The sequence below is a fragment of the Symphalangus syndactylus genome, chromosome 4 (genome assembly GCF_028878055.3).
Source record: "Symphalangus syndactylus isolate Jambi chromosome 4, NHGRI_mSymSyn1-v2.1_pri, whole genome shotgun sequence".
NCBI classification, from domain to species: domain Eukaryota; kingdom Metazoa; phylum Chordata; class Mammalia; order Primates; family Hylobatidae; genus Symphalangus; species Symphalangus syndactylus.
Window position 1 is genome coordinate 99793499 of NC_072426.2, and position 21671 is coordinate 99815169.

The window sequence follows — 21671 nt, forward strand, 5'->3', positions numbered from 1 at the left end:
CCCGCCAGTCGTTGCATCAGTACCTCCTTTGTGCCTCTGGTGACGACAGCTCTGTCACTGTCTCTGATGGCAGATTTGTCCACTGGTTCTGCCTCTTCACTGCAAATATCTCAGTCCCTTGCACCCAATACTTCATTCATTCCATAAATGACTGAGCACCTACTATGTGCCAGGCTTCAATGGTAGGTGTTGGGGATACAAGGAGAAAGATCAGCCATGCCCTGTCTTCAAGAAGCTCACAGTCTATAGGAGGATGGCAGAGGGGTCAAGAGGCAGAGGGGGCCACACCCTGGACTTGATGGATGAGAAGGCCAGGATCACATTGCTCTTTGGAACTAACCCGCTGGCTGGAAAATGTAAGGAAGTTCCCCCCTATCAGGCCCTCGGCTCCTCACGTTACATATTTCTACACTTACCTGAATTTCTCAGCTCAGCTCTTCATCCCTAGTGCCTCAAACTCTATTCCAGACACCTCAGTTCCTTACACCAGATGCTGCAGCCCTCGCCCCAAACACCTCAGCCTCTCATTCCAAAATCTCCTATGTCCCAAACTTCAGGAGCTCAGCCACTCACCTCAAATATCTCAGCCCCTCCTCTAAGAAATACTGCAGTCAGGCCAGGTGCTGTGGCTCATGTCTGTAACCCCAGCACTTAGGGAGGCTGAGGCAGGAGGACTGCTTGAGTTCAGGAGTTCCAGACCAGCCCAGGCAACACAGCAAGACTTCGTCTCTACTAAAAATAAAAAAAATTAGCTGGACATGGTGGCTCGTGCCTGTAGTCCCAGCTACTCAGGAGACTGAGGTGGGAGGATCACTTGAGCCCAGGAGATAGAAGCTGCAGTGAGCTAGGATCACGCCACTGAACTCCAGTCTAGGCGACACAGTGAGACTCTATCTTAAAAAAAAAAAAGAAAAAAATATGCTGCAGTCATTGACATAATCTGTGGTTTCAGTCTTTTTTTTTTTTTTTTTTTTTTCAGCTTTTAGACTCAGGACGGATGGGAAAAAGTAGTGATTTGGAGAAGCCCACTGGTAGGCTTTTTCTGATGTATCTTCCAGGGCAAAGAGGGGCATCCTTCACTCCCTCCCAGTGTGAGGATTGCTTATTTAAATATTGTGTTTACAGTGGCTCATGCCTGTAATCACAGCACTTTAAGAGGCCAAAGCAGGAGGACAGCCTGAGGCCAGGAGTTCAAGACCAGCCTGGGCAACATAGCAAGACCCTCATTTCTACCAAAAAAAAATTTAATTAAGCTGGGTATAGTGGCATGGACCTGTAGTCCCAGCCATTCAGGAGGCCGAGGCAGGAGAATGGCTTGAGCCCAGGAGTTCGAGGCTGCAGTAAGTTAGGATCACACCACTGCACCACAGCCTGGGTGACAGAGTGAGACACTGTCTCAAAACAAAACAAATGTTGTATTTGCTTTCTCACTCTTTCCTATCTCCATGATCACATCTTCTCTCCAGTTTTAAATGCTGCACCATTAATAATTCTCTCAGAGTTCCTTGGAGACAGGTCATGATCTCATCACTCCTAATTCTCCAAAACTAATCATAGAATCTCAGAGTTGGAAAGGACCCAGAAGTCCAATGGGTTCCAAACTTCTTTTTAGTCAGGGACTCTTAACTGCAACCAAATCTTACATGGAACGTCAATATATATGTTGACTAGCTGTTGCGGCCTGGCCTCATAACCCCATGGATTCCGCTTAGAATATGGATTGAAAACCCCTCATGGACATGAGACTTTGCAGGCTTCAAAGAGAAAGATCTGAATGATGGAAGGTCCCACCCAGTGGAGTGCCTCTGGTGATTATCAGGGTATTGATATCTTTGTCATTCCCTGTTCTCTGAGCTCTGAGCACAGCCTGAGTGCTGGTGCTGCCCAGGGGACTGGCTGCAACCAGAGCAACCCAGCCCGAAGACCCCAGGAGGTTGCCATAGACACTGAAGTGGAGGGAGCTGGTGAGCTTGTTATTATTTGTGTGTATCTTTTTTTTTTTTTTTTTTTAATTGAGATGGAGTCTCGCTGTGTCGCCCAGGCTGGAGTGCAGTGGTGCAATCTCGGCTCACTGCAAGCTCCGCCTCCCGGGTTCACGCCATTCTCCTGCCTCGGCCTCTCCGAGTAGCTGGGACTACAGGCGCCCACCACCACGCCCGGCTAATTTTTTGTATTTCTTAGTAGAGACGGGGTTTCACCGTGGTCTCGATCTCCTGACCTCGTGATCCGCCCGCCTCGGCCTCCCAAAGTGCTGGGATTACAAGCGTGAGCCACCGCGCCCGGCCATTTGTGCATATCTTCTCTCTAATTGCTGTGGGGTAGCTGGAGGTTGTGTGGGCGCTACAGCAGTGGGGATAGAGGAGGGTGTATGTGCGAGGGTGTGTGTTTGTGTGTGCACACAGAAGTGTCTATAGGCTCCAAACCACCACCGTGGATGCGTCAGAGGCTGCGCTGTTGAGAGAAGTAGTGAGGGAGGAAGGGAGAAGTGAAGTAGAGATACAAAGGAAAAAGGAGGCTGGACAAGGTGGCTTATGCCTATAATCCTAGAATTTTGGAGGCCAAGACAGGATGATTGCTTGAGTCTAGGAGTTTGAGACCAGCCTGGTCAAAATTGTGAGACCTCATCTCTACAAAAAAATTTAAAACTAGTTGAGTGTGGTGGCACATGCCTGTAGTCCTAGCTACTTGGGAGGCTGAAGCTGCAGTGAGCCGTGACGGCACCACTGTACTCCAGCCTGGGCGACAGAGCGAGACCCTGTCTGAGGGGGGAAAAAAAAAGATGATGGGTTGAGTTTTCTTCTAATTGTGTGAATTCTAATTTTCTACTTTCTTTGAATGTTTCAAAAAGTAAAAGGCAGTGACAAACCTGTGGTAGGGAGTGATATTTGTTGAAAGACAGCTAGCTCCACTTATATAGTACTATGAATCACCCCTGAGGCTTCACCCCAATATTTTTCTCATCACTCTTCCTTTTACCTAGAGACACAATGCAAAATGCTTTATATGGTTACCCCGAAACACCTAGTGTTGAACCCTCCCCTCAGTCGGGATGATGTTTCTCTCACAGCAGGCACATGAACTGGTCAGGGTTGTAGTCCTGTTTTACATTTGCCCCAGGATACTCCTAGGGGACTCCATGGCCCGCCTCTGTGCTTGTTCTGACCTCTCCCGGTCTCCTCACTCCACCTTCCATTCATGAACAGAAAGTTTCAAGTATCAGCCTGGAGGTCAGGAAGCAAGTTGCCTTGAGCACTTGCGAAGGGCACATTGATGATCAACTGATATTCACAGTTGCTTCTGCTTTGAAGATGGATGACAGAAACTCAACACTTACTGGCATCCCCATGTATGCAATCTCATTGCCCTACCCCACACTGGGACTTGGGACCTGGCTCTCACCCAGGTGCTTTGAGATAGGAAATGGCCTTACTCTCCACTTTACTTCCTGTTGCCCTGGGGAGGGGTGGGGCATGGTGCTCTGGCACTGCTACCCTTTCCCTTGGCCCTCTCTACCCTTCTCCCAAGAGAACTGCTAATGCTTTTCCTTTAGGGCTTCATGCCCTCCCATTCCCTAATCACCCCTACTGGGTAGTCTGGTTCCCAAAGCAGCTCCCAGGGCTGTTGGGTCAGGACAGGAGGGGAGCACTCCTGGAGAGCTCTGCCCCACCCACCCCTCAGGGAGGCAGCTTGGGAGGCTGGGACACCTCTCAGCCCCCTCCTCTGGCAGAGCGAGCCTGCTGGCGACGGAGGCCCGACTCCCAGTGGGCGTCCTGCTGTAATCAAGACTGAGCGGCAGCCTCTGGCTGAGCTCCACCCTCCCCAGTTGGGGCTGGCCTCAGCCTCAGGGGACAGCTGCCCAGGCAGGTCAGGAACCTGCCCAGCTTGTTTGTCCCCCATCCAGACAGTTATGTGCCTCTGTCCCACCAACTTGTGATGGTGGGGACAGGAGAAGGGATGGTATCTCCCTCTGCCATCCCACAAATATTTACTGAGTGAGGGTCAGGGGCTGAGTATACAATGGTGAACAAAAGGTGCAGAGGCCCCGCTTTATTGGAGCCTACAATTCAGTGGGAAGCTAGTTTTTGTATTTTTAGTAGAGACAGGATTTCACCATGTTGGCCAGGCTGGTCTCGAACTCCTGACCTCGTGATCCACCCGCCTTGGCCTCCCAAAGTGCTGGGATTACAGGCATGAGCCACCACACCCGGCCCAGCAAACGTAGTTCTAATTAGGTACCAAGTACTATTCTAAGTGCCTTAGCCCATTTAATGCTCACAGGCCTATGAGGTAGGTAATATTATTGTTCCAAGCCAGGTGAGGTGGCTCAGGCCTGTAATCCCAGCACTTTGGGAGGCTGAGGTGGGTGGATCACGAGGTCAGGCGTTCAAGACCAGCCTGGTCAACATAGTGAAGCCCTGTCTCTACTAAAAACGCAAAAAAATTAGCCGAGCGTGGCGGCGCGCGCCCATAATCCCAGCTACTTGGGAGGCTGAGGCAAGAGAATCGCTTGAACCCAGGAGGTGGAGGCTGCAGTGAGCCAAGATCGCGCCACTGCACTCCAGCCCGGGCGACAGTGCAAGACTCCGTCTCAAAAAAAAAAAAAAAAAAAAAAAAAAAAGATTCAGTGATTTACCCAAGGTCACAGAGCTGATCAGTGAGTTGCCCAGAAATACAAGCCAGGCAGTTTGATGCAAGTTCACTCTTAGACAGCTATGAGATAGCTCTACTGCCCCTTATACCAGTCAACGCATCACTACAAAATGTGGTAGGTGCCAGAAAATAAAAGTGCGAGGGTGCCTTGCAAGAAAATGGGGATTTCCCCTTTCTTGCACTTTCTCATCTAGCCCCCACTGCACAAAGCCTTTTCAAGCCTTCCCACTTCACCCCCTTCATTTCTGGCCGGATAGAGAATACTCTTTCATCTCTGCAGTTACGGTGCAGGAAGGCAGAGTCCTGCCTGTATCCTTGCCCCTGGCCTGGTCTCCCTGATCAAGCCGCGCCTGAAGGGTTTCTTTCTAATAATGGCCCTGGTGCTTGCGCAAGTCTAGACTGTCAGCTCCCAGAGGGAAGGCGGCTGGCAGCTGGCTCTGCGCAGGCTGGGGGCGCCTCCCGGGCGTGCAGCCTGGCACAGGCTCCTTGACCTTGGCTCTCTCCCCACATGCTAGGAGCCCGCTTGGGGGCTCGGGAGCCGCGTGTATGGCCCGTCCAGAGAGCTCAGTGGTCCAGACTCCTACACTCCTAACACATGCACCCTCGCATGCACGTTCCCGAGCCCGCGCGGGGTCCGCCCCGGGACGAGCCCATAAGACGCGAACCTTCCAGTTCCGTCTGCCCAGACAGGTGGCCAGGAGCGGTGACCCCCCTCCCGTCGGCTGCCCCGCGCGCCTGGCCCAGCGCGGGCGGCTCCGGGGCGGGGCGGGGCCGGCGGCGGGAGGCCCCTCCCCGGGGGCGGGCCGGGGGCCGGGCGCGGGGGGGCCGGCGGGGCTGGGGGCGGGGCGGGCGGCGCGGGGGTGTCCCTCCCTCCCTCGCTCTCCCCGGTAAAGTCTCGCGGTGCTGCTGGGCTCAGCCCCGTCTCCTCCTCTTGCTCCCTCGGCCGGGCGGCGGTGACTGTGCACCGACGTCGGCGCGGGCTGCACCGCCGCGTCCGCCAGCCCGCCAGCATGGCCACCACCGCCACCTGCACCCGCTTCACCGACGACTACCAGCTCTTCGAGGAGCTTGGCAAGTACGGTCCGCCCGCCGCGGTCCCCTGCCTGCCCTGCCGCCCGGGCGCTATGCGGCTCCTCGCCCCGCCCCCCGGCCCTGCACCGGCCGCTGCGGCGCCCCCTCGGCCGCCCCACCCCCGCCTTTCCCGCCCGCCGCCTCCGGTCCCCGCGCCCCCCGCGCACTGCCCCGCATCCCCCTCCGCGCCCTGCAGCAACTGGCAGGGTCGCTGCTCCCCGCGCGCCGCCGCGGACACCGCAGACCTCGGACCGCTCCCGGGTGTCCTCCGGCCCCGCCCCTCCGCACCCTTCAGGCGCCCCCCTCCCGACCACCTCCCAACGCTGCCCGGTTGCTCACTCCGCACCCTGAACCCAGGTCTCACGCGCCTCGCACTCAGGACCCTCCCCGGCCCTGCAGCTCTAGCTCTGCTGCGGAGCCCGGGCGTGGGGGGGCTGTTTGGCGCCCGGCCCCGCCCCCCGCGAGTGCCGCTCCAGGCTCCCAGCTCCGCGGCTGGGCAGTGCTGCGGCACCCCGTCCCCTCCCCCTCCCCCTGCAGTGGTCCCGGGAGCCGCGCCGCAGCCGCAGCATCCCCCTCCCCTCTGCACTGAGCTGGCCGCTGCAGCAGCCCCGGCCCCCCACCCCCACCCGCGGGGCCGAGCTCGGCCACTGCAGCCCCCGCCCCGTCCTCCCCCCTAGACGTTTCCATAGCTGAGAGTGCGAGCTCCCATTTGGGGGGGACGTCAAGGAAAATAGAATGGGAAGGGGAGTTCTTGATGTCTGACTGTGTCCTGTCTTCCCTTACTGTCAGTTGAGCCGGGATGCAGTGAGATGAAGCCGGCTGTGGGGGGGGTTTGAGTCTCACTTTGCCCCATGGTTGAGGGAGATTTCTCTTTCAGGGGATGATAGCCTCTTTTTAATCTTTCCTTCCCCGACCCTCAACTGTTCCTGCTGAGAGAAGGGCAGGGTCTCTCTGCTCCCTTCTGCCCTGGTTCTCTTGACCAGGACCCCAGGGCTATCTGAGATGCAGCAGGTGTGTGTTTTCAGCGTCGCCCACCCGCTTCTGATGTGCAGCCTGAGGTGGAGGCTGTTGCCTTGCCCAGGGACTGGATGAGGGGGTGGGAGCGTGGCACGCCACCCACATCTGTTCAGTGTCCTGCGGTGGCCCCGTCCTTTTGCCTCATGTTGGATGGTGGTGGTCACAGCGCTGGTGTGTGTGCATGTACGTGAGTGTGACTAGAGGTTGGTGGTGGGAGCATCATCGTCCCCAGACTTGAAGTGTGTCTATGTCACTCTACCCTGCTCTGTGTCCCAGTTCTTTCCCCCTTCTCCCTCCAGGGGTGCTTTCTCTGTGGTCCGCAGGTGTGTGAAGAAAACGTCCACGCAGGAGTACGCAGCAAAAATCATCAATACCAAGAAGTTGTCTGCCCGGGGTGAGTGTTCCCCGTCTTGACCTCTTCCTGAGGGTGCCTCCAGGGGCCATGGTTTCTTTTGAGGAAGCCCCAGGAATTGGGGGTTGTGCGTTTTAGCACTTGGAGAGGAGTTGGAATTTCAGACTGGTTGGACTTTGTGTCAAGTTGAAGCCAGAAAAGGAGTTGCGTGGGGGACTGGAAGCGCCCAGGTACAAAAGAGTGAAGGAAGAGATGCAGGTAGCTGCAGTGGCCCCCAAAGGCTCAAGGGAGTTCCGTCTTTAGGGAGGTAGAGGATATGGGGGTAGTCGGTGGTACGGAATGGGGAGCTCTTAATTTGGGGCATTTGGAACCTCTCCTTTTGGGGCAGTGGTGGCTACTGCAGGCCTTCCGTGGTCCCTGTGCCCCAGTGGTGACTTAGGATGGAAATGCAGTAAGTGAGCAGCTCTGACAAAGCCAGCCTCCCCTTCCCACCAGGCGGCAGAACAGACTCCCAAGGGAAGGGAATCTGTAAACATCAGGGGAGGCTGCTACTGGCGAGGGCTTCTCAGGAACAAATTCTGCCAGATGAACTTGATTGCTTTTTTGATCAAATTACAAAGTTGGTGGTGCAGCAGCAGATGTAGTCTGTCCTGGGTGGAGGGTGATGCCTCATGGTCTAGAAATCCCAAAGGCCCGGTTTGGGCAGGAACTGCACTGTCTCCGAGTCTGAGGAGCATAAAGGCCAAGGCCTTGGGGCCTCACTTGCGAGATCCTCCCAAGTACCTGAGTCTTGGAGGGTCAGGGCCTGTCTTTCACACCTTGAACCTACACTCTCTGAACCTTCTATTGGGTGCTTGCCAAACTCACCTCATCTGATAGGTGTAGACCCAGCAATATGTGAAGTGCTCTGTGAACAGGTCTGGTGAGTACAGAGGTCAGATCTTGGAGGGCTGCAGGGTGCAGCTGGGGGACAAAGGTTGTGAGACTCAGAGAAAGGAATTAGGGCTGGGCAGTAGGATGCCATAAATATATTAGGAGCCGGGACACATGCCCTGGGGAAGACATGGGCTTTGGCCAATAATGATGTGGGTTTCTCTGGGATAAGAGACATAATAGATGTCCTAAATGCTCAGAGGAGCTCTACAATTCCACGGAGATGACATTGGGCTTCTATCATGTTGGTAGTTGTTCTGGGACCTGTTTAGCAGGGCCGTGTCCGCCCCCTGACTGGGGACTCTCTCTCCATCCCCCTAGTAGGGCACTAATTGCTGACTCCCATCCAGCTCCATCTCTTGCTGTTCGTGTGCATTGCCTATAAAGTTGGACTTGTTTGTTTTCTTTCTCTCTGGGTACCTTGAGTCTGAGGATGGTTGCCATAGAGATATGTGGGCAGTCAGATCCCCTGGAGTGGGGGTGGGGGGACAACAGAGGCTGGGCTCTCTGGCAGACATCCTCTGGCCAAGGATGGAAGGTGCAGGCAGGAACGATGGCTTGAGGCCGGATACCTCTCTTGCCCACACAGCAGAGCCCTGGTGCATCAGAAACAGGGCTGGCGTCTGGTGTCTTCAGTTGATGACACAATGCTTTGCTCTCCTCATCTCACCAGTGTCCTCTGACCCACGGGTAAGGGAAGGAGAGATGGCTGGGAGCCGAATTCTGGGATGTGAGGATAGGTGATGTGGTGACTTCCTGCAGCTACTTGACTGGGGCTTTCATTTCCTACTCCTTCCCTACCTGCCTAAACTTCCATGACCTGTGTGATAGCATCCCTTTCCCTTCCTCACCTCCTTTCAACCTTGTCCCATCTCTCCCAACGGATATCTTTCCCTGGCCAAACTGGATGAGGCTTGATTTCTCTTTGATTTTTTTCTCCCCCCACAAGAAGAGGATTCTTGTGTAAAAGTATATGCTTCAGACAGCAACTCCCCCTCTCCCAAGATGGATATGCCAAGACTGGGCTCTGTTGTGTGGCCTCATGTGCCAGGTTGCCTTTGGGACAGAGGCACAGATGATAGGCACAGATGCCAGCCAGAGGGGTCAGAATGTGTAAGTGCCAGCCAGTACTGTGTGGAAGTGGGAAAGTGGAAAGGGGCTGTCTTGGAGATGGAGGGAACAAGGTGGGGCTGGACTATAGGTGTGGGCATGGGAGATGTGAACTCCTGGAGAGAGTTGGGCCAGGGTAGCCATGGGCTGGTGCCCATGGGGTTAGGGAGTGAGGGCCATGGCTTCCCTGCAGACTCTCAGTTTACACTATATATTTTATAAAGGTGCAGCCACTGGGGCTGGGTTTCACTCATCGCTGTCTGTCTAGGCCTCCGCAGGTGTTGGATTTCTGTGTCTGGGAATGTCGTGGGCCCACCAGGGTCATCTGTGAAGGTCTGAAGGGGCTTTCTGTGTTCACTGGGTCTTCCTGCCTGCTATCTTTCTTGTGTGTGATTTTCTGGGCTACAAACTGAAAAGATAAACAGAGGGTATAGAGCTGTTTCTCTTTGGCATCCTTGGTGAGGTGGCTAGGAGGCAGGGAGAGGGATCAATCACCTGGTCTTCTAGGGGGGTCCGATCGAGACAGGAAGCCTTCTTTTGGGCTGTCGTGTCTTGTCACTGTGGCCTCAGAGGCCCACACTGGCGGCTAGGTTGCAAGATGGGGAGTTCATACGGATATGCATTGAGCACTGTCTTTGTCTGCGGGCCTGTCTACATAAAGTCACTGAAAGTCACATAACGTCACTCCGTTTGCTTCAGAACCATGATAGGAGTGGAGCTGGGCTCTTAAGGGAGCCCATGGTTCCAAGCTTAGCTCCACTAGGCCGAAGGAGGCATTTAAAATAGGCTTGGATGCAGGAGCTAGTGGGCCAGGTGATGGCAATGATAAGTCGTTATTTTAAGATTTAAGAGCACCCCCCTCAAGGAGCCTGAGCCCTTATGTCTTTTTTTATTTTTAAATCTTCATATTCCCTTCTTATCTTTATTCATATGCATACAGATTTTCACCTCGTGGAGCATAACATTTTATATCCTGCTCTCTTTGCTTATATCCAAAGCATTTCCCCCATATTGCTACAGTTGAAGGGCAAATGGTCCTTTCTTCTACGTCGTTTAGGATTTATCCCTAGAACAATCAGCATCACAAGAAACTTCTGTATATGTACTATTTATCTGGATTCCAGTTGCTTTCACAGAGATGGATACTGGGGTAATGCCCTTGGCCTTACTAAGAGATGCTACCGGAAACTGTGTTTTGAAATCTGTTATAATACTTTAACATATTTATTTAATCTGTACATTCCATGTGAAGAAATTTCTTTTGAAGCTAAATGTAAGCAAAAGCTTTCCTCTTTGTGAGGACCTGAGAGGTGAGGGAAGGGTCCTTATGTGTTTCTTTACTTCTGCATGGGCAGGCCCTAGCGAAGAGCCTGATGTAGGCCAGCCACATATGCATTAAATGAATGGGTCAAGAGGACTGTGTAACCAGTCATGGTTGCCTTTTGGCTTTGGCTCCTAGGAAACTCAGAGTCAAGTTGCCGGAGCCCTTGTACCCTGCTACAGACTTGGGTCCTCCCTTTCTGATCCAGGGAGCCAGGCTGCAGACCTGATAACGGCTGCTGGAAGAGAGGACAGATGAGGATAAAGACCTGTGCTTGGGGCATAAGGCAGAGTGGGAGATGTAGGCAGACATTTAGCTGATGATTCCTCCTTCCTTGTCACTAATGGCACTATAGGGCCACTGTTGGGATCTCTTCCAGGTAGTGATTTTCAATTTTAGCGTGCATAAGGATCACCCTGAGTACTAGTTTAAAAAATGCAGATTTCTGGGCTTTAGCCACAGAGATTCTGCTTTAAGAGGTCTAGGGTGGGGCTGCAGAATCTGCATTTTTAACACATGCTCCAGTGAATTTCATGCAGGTGAGGCATGAGCCACTCTTTAAGAGATGCCACCTAAAATCTGCAACAACAGTTGCTCTTGCCATGCCCTCTGGAATTCAACAGACACACCTTGGCCCAGCCTTCTCCAGATTGTGTGTCTGCTGCTATGTGGCCATCTGTGCACATGGGCTGTTCTGTGATTAGGGGCCTCGTTCTGGGCCTCGGGATTGGGGTGCCTGTGTATGAGGCTGCGGCAAGCTGGGTGGCTGGGGTTGTGGCATGTTGGCCACCAGAAGGGTAAAGGCTGTCCCTTTCTGGGTCCAGCTGGCCCCGGGGACTGAAATGGGATCCCCTGGATGGTGCCAGCTGAGAGTCCCCGCCCTCTTCGTGTTGGCCTGAGTAGCCCCCATGACATTTGTGTCCCCTGTGGTATCTCCAAGTGAGACTTTCCTGTTAAGGATCTGGGTAAAGCGAGGGAAAGAGAAGGGAGGGGGAAGCAGCAATGCAGGGAGTGGGAGAAGGAAGAGAAATCCACATAGCACTGGAACACAGGCCTCGAGGAAGCATTTAAGGAGGCTGTGTGTGAAACCATGCTTTCCTCCTGAGGATAAAACAGGCCAATTTCTGTAAACAGAGAAATGGGCATCCTGCATATCAGTAATGGAACGCCTCTACCTTCTCTCCTGAAGGGATGGAAGCTGACTGCAGGTCCCTCTGTGCGAAGGCTTCTGCCGGGCAGCTTTTGTCATGCAGTCACATTGAGCTGTGGGCCTTAGCGCACACAACACTGGCCTGTCCCCCTCCCCTCTCACCTGTCTTCCTAGAGTGACTTGGGGTGCTGCATCATGGTGTGGGGATGGAGGTGGGAAGGTTGCCCTGTCCTGTCAGGGAGGCCCCTGCCTTCTTCCTGCTGCTTCCTCTGGTCCCTTGTCACCATACCCTTGTTAGAAGCTGTGCTGAAACCCTAGAGGTGAGTGGCTGACCCCATTCTCTGCTGAGGCTGGAGACAGGGAAGGGGAGGCTGGGTGTGACCATTCCTGCTCCCATCTCTATGCTTGCTGCTCTCTGAACAGCTTTGGCAGACCAACAAGGGCCTGATCCCATGGGTGCCAAAAGGGTGGTGACAGGAGGAGATGGGCACTTTGCACCTCTTGAATGCCTCTCTGCAGAGCCCCTTTGTCACCTACCCATGGCCAGACAGATCTGCTGCAGGACCGCTGGGGAAACCAAAGCACAAAAGCTTTGTCTGGGGTCTTTTTTTTCTTTTTGGTTGAGTGCTGCAGGTGGCTGTGACTTTGCCAGGGCTCAGACCCAGTGTCCACAGGCCGTGTGGCCTCCACCCACTTCTTGGCGCCTTTCTTTGAAACACAGGTTCTGGATACTTTGTTCCTGTGATGAATCTTGGCATATCACCTCACACCTCTCCATCTAGGCCCCAAGCTCCAAGCCTGGTGGAGCAAATCCCTCCTCGTTGCTGGCTGAGGCCCCATTCCCATCTGTACCCACCTCTCTGGGCTGTGCGGTGGGGAGATTTCCAGCCACTCCTCCCCAACACCATCTCCGCTTCCTGGGCCCTATCAGCAGCAGCCGCAGCTTCCCATCTGCTCCCCTCTTTTCTCCTCCCTTTCTTTCCCCTCCCCCCTGCTTGCTGCTGCCCTGGGAGGAGCTATTTTTAGGGGCTGCTTCCTGGGATGTTTTACTTGGGGCTGGTTACCATGAAGGAAATGTCACCAAAACAGTGGGCAAAGGCTGCAGGCACCGGGAGCCCTGCCGGGGGGCATGGAGAACACGACGGCTGACCCTTTTCTGGCCCTTGAGAGCAGCCAGAGTGCCCCCAGGCAGAGCCTTGCCTTCTTGGGGCTTGCTAGTGACCCCTTGGGGATTTTCTCCGTCAAAGCTGATTTAGGGCCTTTTCACTGTAGGGCATTTCTTGGAGCCTCTCTCCCTCCTCAGAGCTTCCCTTGCCTTGAGATCCAGAGGCCAAAGTGGGGCTCAGGTCTTTGTGTCACCAAGTTAAAACTGCTTGAGTGAGGGTTGAAGATAAGGGGAGGATGCTGGGTACATGCACAGAGCCTTGGGGGTTCACATGGGCACATTTCAGGCCCCGTCCCTCTGTATCACAGCCCCCGGCTAGTCACCAAGTGTACATGTGTGAGGGCGTTAGAAACCATGGTCCTGCTCTTGTGTGGTGGATGGACTTTGCTTTTAATTGGAGACTCTTTGCACCTTTAGAGTGAGATTCAAAGAGGAAGGGATGTGGCCATCGCAGTGTCAGTGTGAGGTCGGTGGGATCGTGGCTTGGGATTCCCACTGGTCAGTGCCCCAGGCCCAGGGCTGTGTGTAAGCAGCTGGGGAAGGTGGATTATGACACCAAATCCCTGCGATGTCATTGTTTCTGCTCCTCAGAGTGATGCCCAAGGGGGCCAGATGGGGGCCTCTGCTGCTTGGGAAGAAGATGAAGGGCACTCAAGGAGGGCAGCAAGTGAGGCCACCTCCCATCGAGCCCTGAAATCAGTGGGGCTGCAGGAAGTTTCTCACATCCATGTTTAGGGTCACAGGCACAGACCTGCAAAACACCCTTTGCAAAATTAAGAATGTCTTTGAGATTGGAACTTGGGAGAGTCCTCAGAGTAGGAATGTGCATCCTTTCCCACGTACAGAGGGTTGTATGTTTAGGTAGCAGCAGGATCTTATTTGAAGCTAGTTCTGGCATTTGTGTGTTTTTTTAGGAAAATGTCACTAAGTCAAGCAGGCCATCCCTGAGACGGCCATGGAGAGTCTGTGGCCAGCCCTCCCTGGCCCCCTGACCCGGCAGAGGAAGGAAAGGGCATTGGAATAGGCTTCTGTCTTCAGGCCAGAAGGGGAGATGGTTCAAGGGCAGGCTTGATGCGCCCCTTGGCTGCAAGCTATCACCTCCCTGTCTGCTTCCTCTTTTCTGCCTCCCTCAGTGCATCTGGTCACTTCTTGCTGCCCTTCCTGTGAAATCGTGGTGCCTTGGACCAAGTCCTGAAGCACTTGGGCAGAAGGCAGGAGAAGCTGGGTTTCTAGGATCCTTGTTTCCCAGGGCCTGTCTCTGGCCTGGGCTCAGACCGCTCTGGTCTAGGCAGGCTGCTGGGGAAAGGCTAGAGCCGCTTCTGCTTTCTGCTCCTGTTGCCACCTCTGCTCATGATGGGGAAAACCTGCAGAGGGCTGTGGTTGGAGCTGGGCTGAAGGCCGGCAGGGGTGGGTCTCTCCATGGCAGTAGCACACAGGCAGGCAGGAAGTGGCCCTGTGCAAAAGCGGGAAGTGGCAGTTGTCAAACAGGAAGGGGGGGCTGGGCTGTGGGAGGGGCGGGGATGGCCTGGTAGAAAGGTGCGTGGAGGAGGGTCCACCTTGGAAGGTCTGAGCCTCTCCCTAATGGTTACTGGAAGGAGGGATGTCTCAAGGGGAGACACCTTTGCAGCACCTTGAGATGCCGAGCCAGGGCCCTCCCACTGTGGACCAAGCCCATTCAGTGGCCTCACCCTTTTTGGGGTCGGGGATGCTGTGTCCAGCTGGGATGCCTTTGCTTTTGGGAAAGATGCTCTAGAAACCACTACTCCATTCTGGAACCCCTCTGCTGCCGCTGCTGCTGGGATGGACCCTCTGCTTTTCTGCAGCTGTGGGCCAGCCCTGGAGGTGACTGCAGGACAGGAAGTGTTGGGGGAAGAGACAGGAGACAACAGCTGGAGAGGCTGGGTGGTAGCCGGGCAGTGTGTGGCAGCAGGAATGGGGAGAGTGTGGCAGGCAGAAACCACTCTGTTCATTGAGGAGAGCTTGTGGATGGCAGGGTGCCACGGCTGCGAGGAAGAGGAGGGAAGCAGACAGTGGCGCCTCCTGCGGCGTTCCCCTCTCTCTGAGGAGCCCCTGTTGCTGCCCATCACCTGCAGACTGTAGACACGGGTGGGCCCGCCAAAACAGGGAGGGACACTCCACCCCCAGGACTGTAATGGAGGACCATGTGGGGAGCCCAGAAGCCAGGCAGGAGGGCTTAGTTGCTGTGTTGCAGACCCTGCATCTGCCTGGGCTGAGGGGACAGTGGGTCCCATTCACAGTGTCTCTGGTGATAGCTGTGGCCACAAGCCCAGCCCAGGAGACCCTGTCAAGCTTCTCACTGGGCCGTTGGAAAGGAGCTATATGCCAGACCTTATGCAAAACTCTTGACCTGTACCACCTCAGTTAAACCTCAGATCTTGCTGTCTCTATTTTAGAAGTGAGGAACCTCTTGGCCGGGTGCCGTGGCTCACGCCTGTAATCCCAGCACTTTGGGAGGCCGAGGCGAGCGGATCATGAGGTCAGGAGATCGAGACCATCCTGGCTAACACGGTGAAACCCCGTCTCTACTGAAAAATACAAAAAAATTAGCCGGGCATGGTGGTGGGTGCCTGCAGTCCCAGCTACTCGGGAGGCTGAGGCAGGAGAATGGCGTGAACCTGGGAGGCGGAGCTTGCAGTGAGCCGAGATCGTGCCACTGCACTCCAGCCTGGGCGACAGAGTAAGACTCCGTCTCAAAAAAAAGCAAAACAAACAAAAAAAAGAAGTGAGGAACCTGTTTCCCAAGATAATGTGCCTGGCTCACTGTCTCACCTCCTTTGGGTCTTAATCAAATGTCACCTCCTTACTGAGGCTTTCCTGGACTGCCCTACTTAAATCTACACTCCCCACTTTCTCTTCTTTTTCTATGCAGCACTTGCCGTGACATCTAACGTGCTGTTGAGTTTTCTTACTGTCTGTCCCTCCCCAGTACACAACCCACTAGAGTGTCAGCTCCATGAGGGCAGGGATTTTCGTCTGTTTTGTTCACCACTGTCTTCCTAGCATCTCGAATACTGTCTGTCACATAGTAGGCCTCAGTAAATATTTCTTTTTTTTTTTTTTTTTGAGACAGACTCTCTCTGTCACCCCAAGCTGGAGTGCAGTGGCCCAATCTTGGCTCACGGCAGCCTCCACCTCCTGGGTTCCAGTGAGCATGTTTGGCTAAATTTTGTATTTTTAGTAGAGATGGGGTTTTGCCATGTTGGCCAGGCTGGTCTTGAACTCCTGACCTCAAGTGATTCACCCACCTCGGCCTCCCAAAAACTGGGATTACAGGCTTGACCCACCGCGCCCAGCCACGATACATATTTCTTGAAGGAATTAATGAAGTTCGGGTGGGTTTAATAGCTTGCTGGATGTGGCAGTGTTGGGCTCAATCCAGGGCTGTCTGACTCCAAAACTGATGTGTTGTTAATTGCTGTACTCCACAGCTTAGAATCAGAATGAGGATCAAGGTGCAGTCCTGGGGTTCAGAGAAGACCTGGGCCTTGCGGGGAACACAGGGCTCAGCTCCTTGGAGTTAAGGCTGAACTAAGAGGCTAACAAGGACCCTCTGGATGCTGGGCAGCTCCTTTGAGGAGCTGGGAGCCTGAGTCTGTGTGTCTTCTCTCCACTCGAAGTCACTGGTAAACCAGAGTGTCCTTATTTTTAGTGCTGTTGCTGTTGTGGGACTGTAACCATTAGCTAGTAAGAGACTTAAGGAAGGAGATAAACATTAATCTTCTGGGCCTTCCCTCAGCTGCCACCTCCGCATTGCAAGATGCTGTTCTCCTGCACCTGCCCAGGCAACCAAGCCTGAGAGTTATGGGCTGGAGGGTGGTGAGGTGTGTGCCCAGAGAGAGGGCCGTGGGTCTGTAGCTTTGGGGTTGGCTAGCTTGGTACCTCCATCTCAAGTCCAGGGATGGAAAGAAGGTGGGGTCATGTCAACATCCTGCCAGATCTGGAAGAAGCAAGCCCCCCAGCCACCAGGCAAGGCTGCTACAGCCTCCTTGAGTGCCTCACTTCTGGAGGTCACTGGCCACATCCCTGTGCCTGGGACCAAGGGATGCCAGGTGATCTGGGAGTTGGGAGTTACTTGGGGTTCTCCTGGCTGCATCCTGGATGGTGGTCATGCTGAACCCAGGGACAGGAAGGAAGGCCTGACCCAGATCTTTGGGCAGCTGGGACGGATTAGCTGGGCAGCAGGAACTAATCTCTGTCTGTCCCCACCTCCTTCCACAAAGTAGAGCTGTTGCTAGAGGGAAAGTTTAGGACAAAGCTGGGTTTGGTTAGTGAAACAATAAATGTGAATTTCTTCTAGTCCATAATCCCTACATTATCTCAAACTGACAGGCCGGGGTTTGAATCCCCCTTTTATCCTTTTCCTGCTGTGGGATCTTTGGCAAGTTACTTAACTTCCCTGGGCCTCCATTTCTTCCATCATCTGGAAGTGTGGACAATCATAGCATTCACCTGATGGGATCATTGTGAGGGCCATGGGAAGATTTACAGAAGCTTTTTGCTGTTTAGGGTAGAGGCAGGGAGACAGGAATAGCTTGGCAGCTATGGATGTGAAGGCCCCTGGAGCCTTGATAATTTGGGGTGAACTGGACTGTCTTCCTTTTGCACCCCCTCCAAAGCCTGGAGTCTTAACTCAACTCTCACCGTTCTTTATCTGGCCATAATAGCACAGGCGTGGAGAAAGAGGGCTCTAGGCTCAGACCACCTGCATCACTGCTTGTTCGTGTTACCTTAGGCAGATTACTCTATCTTTTTTTTTTTTTTTTGAGACGGAGTCTTGCTCTGTCGCCCAGGCTGGAGTGCAGTGGCGCAGTCTCGGCTCACTGCAAGCTCCGCCTCCCGGGTTCACGCCATTCTCCTGCCTCAGCCTCTCCGAGTAGCTGGGACTACAGGCGCCCGCCACCGCGCCCGGCTTATTTTTTTTTTTATACATTTAGTAGAGACAGGGTTTCACCATGGTCTCGATCTCCTGACCTCGTGATCCGCCCGCCTCGGCCTCCCAAAGTGCTGGGATTACAAGCGTGAGCCACCGCGCCCGGCCGGAGATTACTCTATCTTTTTAAACCTGTTTCCTCGGTAATATAATAGAGCTAATCAGATCCCTACTTCACAGAGTTTCTGTAGGTATGAAATATGGTAATCCATGCCTCTGCCTGACAATGCATAGTAAGCGATTGTTACGGCTACTACTGTTGTTATTAGTAAACCCTTATTAAGCCCCTGTTTACAGAAAGAACTCTAGAAAGCACTACCCGGAAAGGTACCCCCGCCCTTCGAAGAGCTTGCAACTGAAAGATAACTGATGTAATATATGATGTGAGAATCGTGAGAAGTGCATTGGGAAATTGGGGGGGTGGAGTAGGAGGGAGAAGTCACAGTCTACCGAGAGGAGCAGGGAAGACTTCATGAAGGAGGTGACTTTTGGCAGGAATTCAGCAAGTAGAAAGAGGGAAGGACAGTGGGGGAGGGCTGTGAGGCCTCCGTGCTGTGAGTAGCATCCTCTCTTCCCACGTACTGGAGCTCTGCCTTCCTGTGGAAGGAATTGACCCACGCAGCTCACTTGGATCTGGGGACTTGTGGATTTCTGGTTATTCCACCAAAACCGAGTAATCCTGGAGTCTGAATTTGAAGAGGTCAAAGCTCACAGCAGTGGTGGCCAAGAGGACCCTGGGGAGAAGCAGGATTTGTGTCCTGGTTTCTCTTTCTATAAAATGGGCATCATACTAATGCCAACCTCCTAGAGTTGTTATGAGGATAAATTAAAAGAGGCAGCTGCCTGGTGTAGAACTAAGCTCTCAATAAATGTTAGCTATTATTATTTTAAGTCGTCATTATCTTCATCATCAACCTCTTTATTATCAGCATCATTATGTTTCAGACTTGCCATCAGGACTGTGTAGAGAATATATGCAAAACCCCTAGCCAGTGCCAAGTATATATTAGGTGCTCAGTATAATTTAGCTACTATTAGTATTCCTAACAAGAAAGAGATTCTGGGCCAGGCGCGGTGGCTCACGCCTATAATCCCAGCATTTTGGGAGGCCAAGACAGGTGGATCATCTGAGGTCAGGAGTTTGAGACCAACCTGGCCAACGTGGTGAAACCCCGTCTCTACTAAAAATACAAAAATTAGCCAGGCGTGGTGGTGTGTGCCTGTAATCCCAGCTACTCAGGAGGCTGAGGCAGGAGAATTGCTTGAACCCAGGAGGCGAAGGCTGCAGTGAGCTGAGATCGCACCACTGCACCCCAGTCTGGGCAACAGAACGAGACTCTGTCTCAAAAAGAAAAAAGAGATTCTGGACACCCTGGACCACTGAAACCCTGTTGTGGTGGAAAGAGCACCAGAGTTTTAGTTGAATACCTGGATTCAAATCCCAGCCCTGCTGCTCACTGGCTCAAAGTGTGCAAACCCTCAAGTCATTTCCTCATCTGGAAAAGGTGGTCATAACTATCTGGCCCAGGCCTGGTGGCTGGTGCCTATAGTTCCAGCTATTCAGGAGGCTGAGGTGGGAGGATCGCTTGAGCCCAGGAGTTTGAGGCTGTGATCATGCCACTGCACTCCTGCCTGAGGGACAAAGTGAGACCCTAAAATGAAAGGAAAACAAGTTGTCTCCAGGATTGCCATGACTTGCTGCATTACTTCAGCAAATCATCACAAGTGCATAGTTAGTACCTGAAGGAATATGAATAACAAGGTGACCACAAGGAGAGTGGATGGTTGATGGCTTTTGTTTTTTCTCTCCTGCTTTTAGATCACCAGAAACTAGAACGTGAGGCTCGGATATGTCGACTTCTGAAACATCCAAACATTGGTGAGTGCGTGGGCATGGAGCATTTTGTGGGTATTTTGTAGAAGCAGGGATAACAGATATCCACTGCTTTTGTGTGTGGGATCACCTCTGTCTGTGGACCTTCACCTGGTGTCTGTTTTTACATGAGCAGGATAGCAACTGTGTCTCAGAATTCTGGGGCATTCTAGTTTAGAGACCTGAGTATCTGCATCACTGCGGCACCTTCTCAGGGCTGGGGTGTGAGGCATCAGAATAGGTTTCAGATGCTATTTCTTCCCTTTCTCCTTCTGTCTTTGGGCTGAGGTCCAGGGTCCTCAGTGTGTGAGGTTCCGGGCTCCTAGCCTGCCAGCGTCCCTCACCAGGGGCCATCCACAGCCCTCATGAAAGGGTCAGGATTTTGTTTGTGGACCTGAAAGAGTTTTGTTCCTGCTGCGGTGTCCTGCACACTCTGGGGGTTTCCATGGTGCTCCCATTTGTATTCCCCAGAGCCAGGAAAGCAAGCTGCCCCCCTGCCTGGCTTCTCTGGAGAAGGGATGGCAGGAACCACTCAGATGGGGAAGGAGAAAAAAGAGGATTTCTCCCTGCTCCCACCCTGACTGGGGGGACAAGAGCACATTGTTGGTTGTGCTAAAGCATGAGGAGGTTTGCCTGCCTCAACCCACTTTGGCTCAGTTTTACTTTGTTCAGCTGAAATCGTCTTTGCCAAAAGCGTTGGCCCTGATTTGGTGCTCCTTGCAGAAGGGACAGAAATGGGGCTGGCTGCAGTGTCTGAGCAGAAGCCCCAGTGTTGATTTGAGGCAGAGCAAGGAGCATCTCCTAGGTTTTCCCTGAAAGCCCTGAGTCATCACAAAAGACAACACGTGTTCTGTGCTCCTCAGGCATGGCCTAAATGTCGGGGCTCCCACCGTGCCCTGGAGGCCGCCTGCTCTGCTCCGTTGGTGGCCAGGGCTGTGAGGTGACTTGCTGAAGCCTAATGCTTCCTTCAGAGCTGCCCAGCCCCTGGCTTCCCAGGTCTCGGGCTAGAACACTCAAAGTGAGCTCTGTCATGGAAAGGCTGAGGTCCTGCTCTAGCCCTCTGGGAGAGGAGCAGCTCTGAGGTAGTCAGAACGTCAGCTGTGCAGGGCTTTGTTGATGGCAATCAGCAGCTTGGATTACACCCGAAGCAGATTGGCGTGGCCGGTGGCTATCAGCTCTGCCTGATGCAGTGTGTTCTGCAGAGCCAGCACCTCTCAGCTGGTGGGTTCCTGGCCTCAGAACTACTGGAGCTCCTAGGTGGTTTCTGAGGTTAGGCCTTCACCTGAATACAGCGCAGTGGAGACTGACGTGTTGCCTTTGGTAGGAGAGGGCCCACAGAGGGAAACACCTAGAACAGCAGTCACAGATTCAGGCATGTTTTGCTTGGCTGGCTCAGTGGTCTAAAAATATTTTTATTATTTGCCAATATTTAAAAACGAGATTTCACATTTTGAAAAAAAAAAAAATCTATTCCCCCGCCTTTCCAGTCAGAAGGCTCGGCTCTGCTGAGCCCCCACCTTGCATGGCCAGAAGGAGCTGTGAGGAGCGGTGGCTGCCCCTGCAGCCCACTGGCCTCTGTCCTTGTCACCCACTGTGAGCTCACATTTGCATTACCCACCTGGGCCCCTGTAGGCCTTGCAAGCTTGTGACCTCTAACCTAGAAGTTCCAGAACAGGAAGAAAAAGCATGTGCGTGACTAAAGCCACCCATAAGCACAGAAGCATTTTGATGTTCCAGACTCGGGTCTCAATATCTGAGGAGGGTAACTTCCTTTCCTTTATGCTCCTTGTGACCAACTGGTACAGCAGTGATAATTTGTCCTCATGTAGGCAGGAGAACAGCAGCTAGGTGTCAGTGATGCAGGAAGCAGAAACACGTCCGCATCACCCGCGACGCGGGCGGGTTGACCATGGGCGGGTTGACCACGGATGGGTTGACCACGGACGGGTCAGGGTATAATGAAGACAATTGAGAAATGAGTGGGAAGGACAAAAATAGAATTCTAGCTGAGAAAAGCCCAGGTGTCTTTTTATTTATTTCTAGAATTAAATACATACTTTTTTACCTCTTAGACTTCA

The 21671-nt window shown here is 53.3% G+C and overlaps 1 protein-coding gene across 33 annotated transcripts in view; it reads left to right on the forward strand.

Moving 5' to 3' along the window:
- Positions 1–5527: 5527 nt before the first annotated feature.
- Positions 5528–21671, forward strand: part of CAMK2G (calcium/calmodulin dependent protein kinase II gamma) — a 62379-nt gene continuing 46235 nt past the window's right edge. For 15 of the 33 annotated variants that reach the window (XM_055275710.2, XM_063637567.1, XM_063637569.1 and 12 more), the window contains exons 1-3: positions 5529–5725; positions 7038–7132; positions 19540–19599. In XM_055275710.2, coding sequence (XP_055131685.1) covers positions 5661–5725; positions 7038–7132; positions 19540–19599 — 220 coding nt within the window. In that variant the 5' untranslated portion in view covers positions 5529–5660. Of the gene's footprint in view, positions 5726–7037; positions 7133–19539; positions 19600–21671 lie in introns of all 33 variants that reach the window. The other 18 variants (XM_055275695.2, XM_063637558.1, XM_063637551.1 and 15 more) reach the window with 5 other exon arrangements.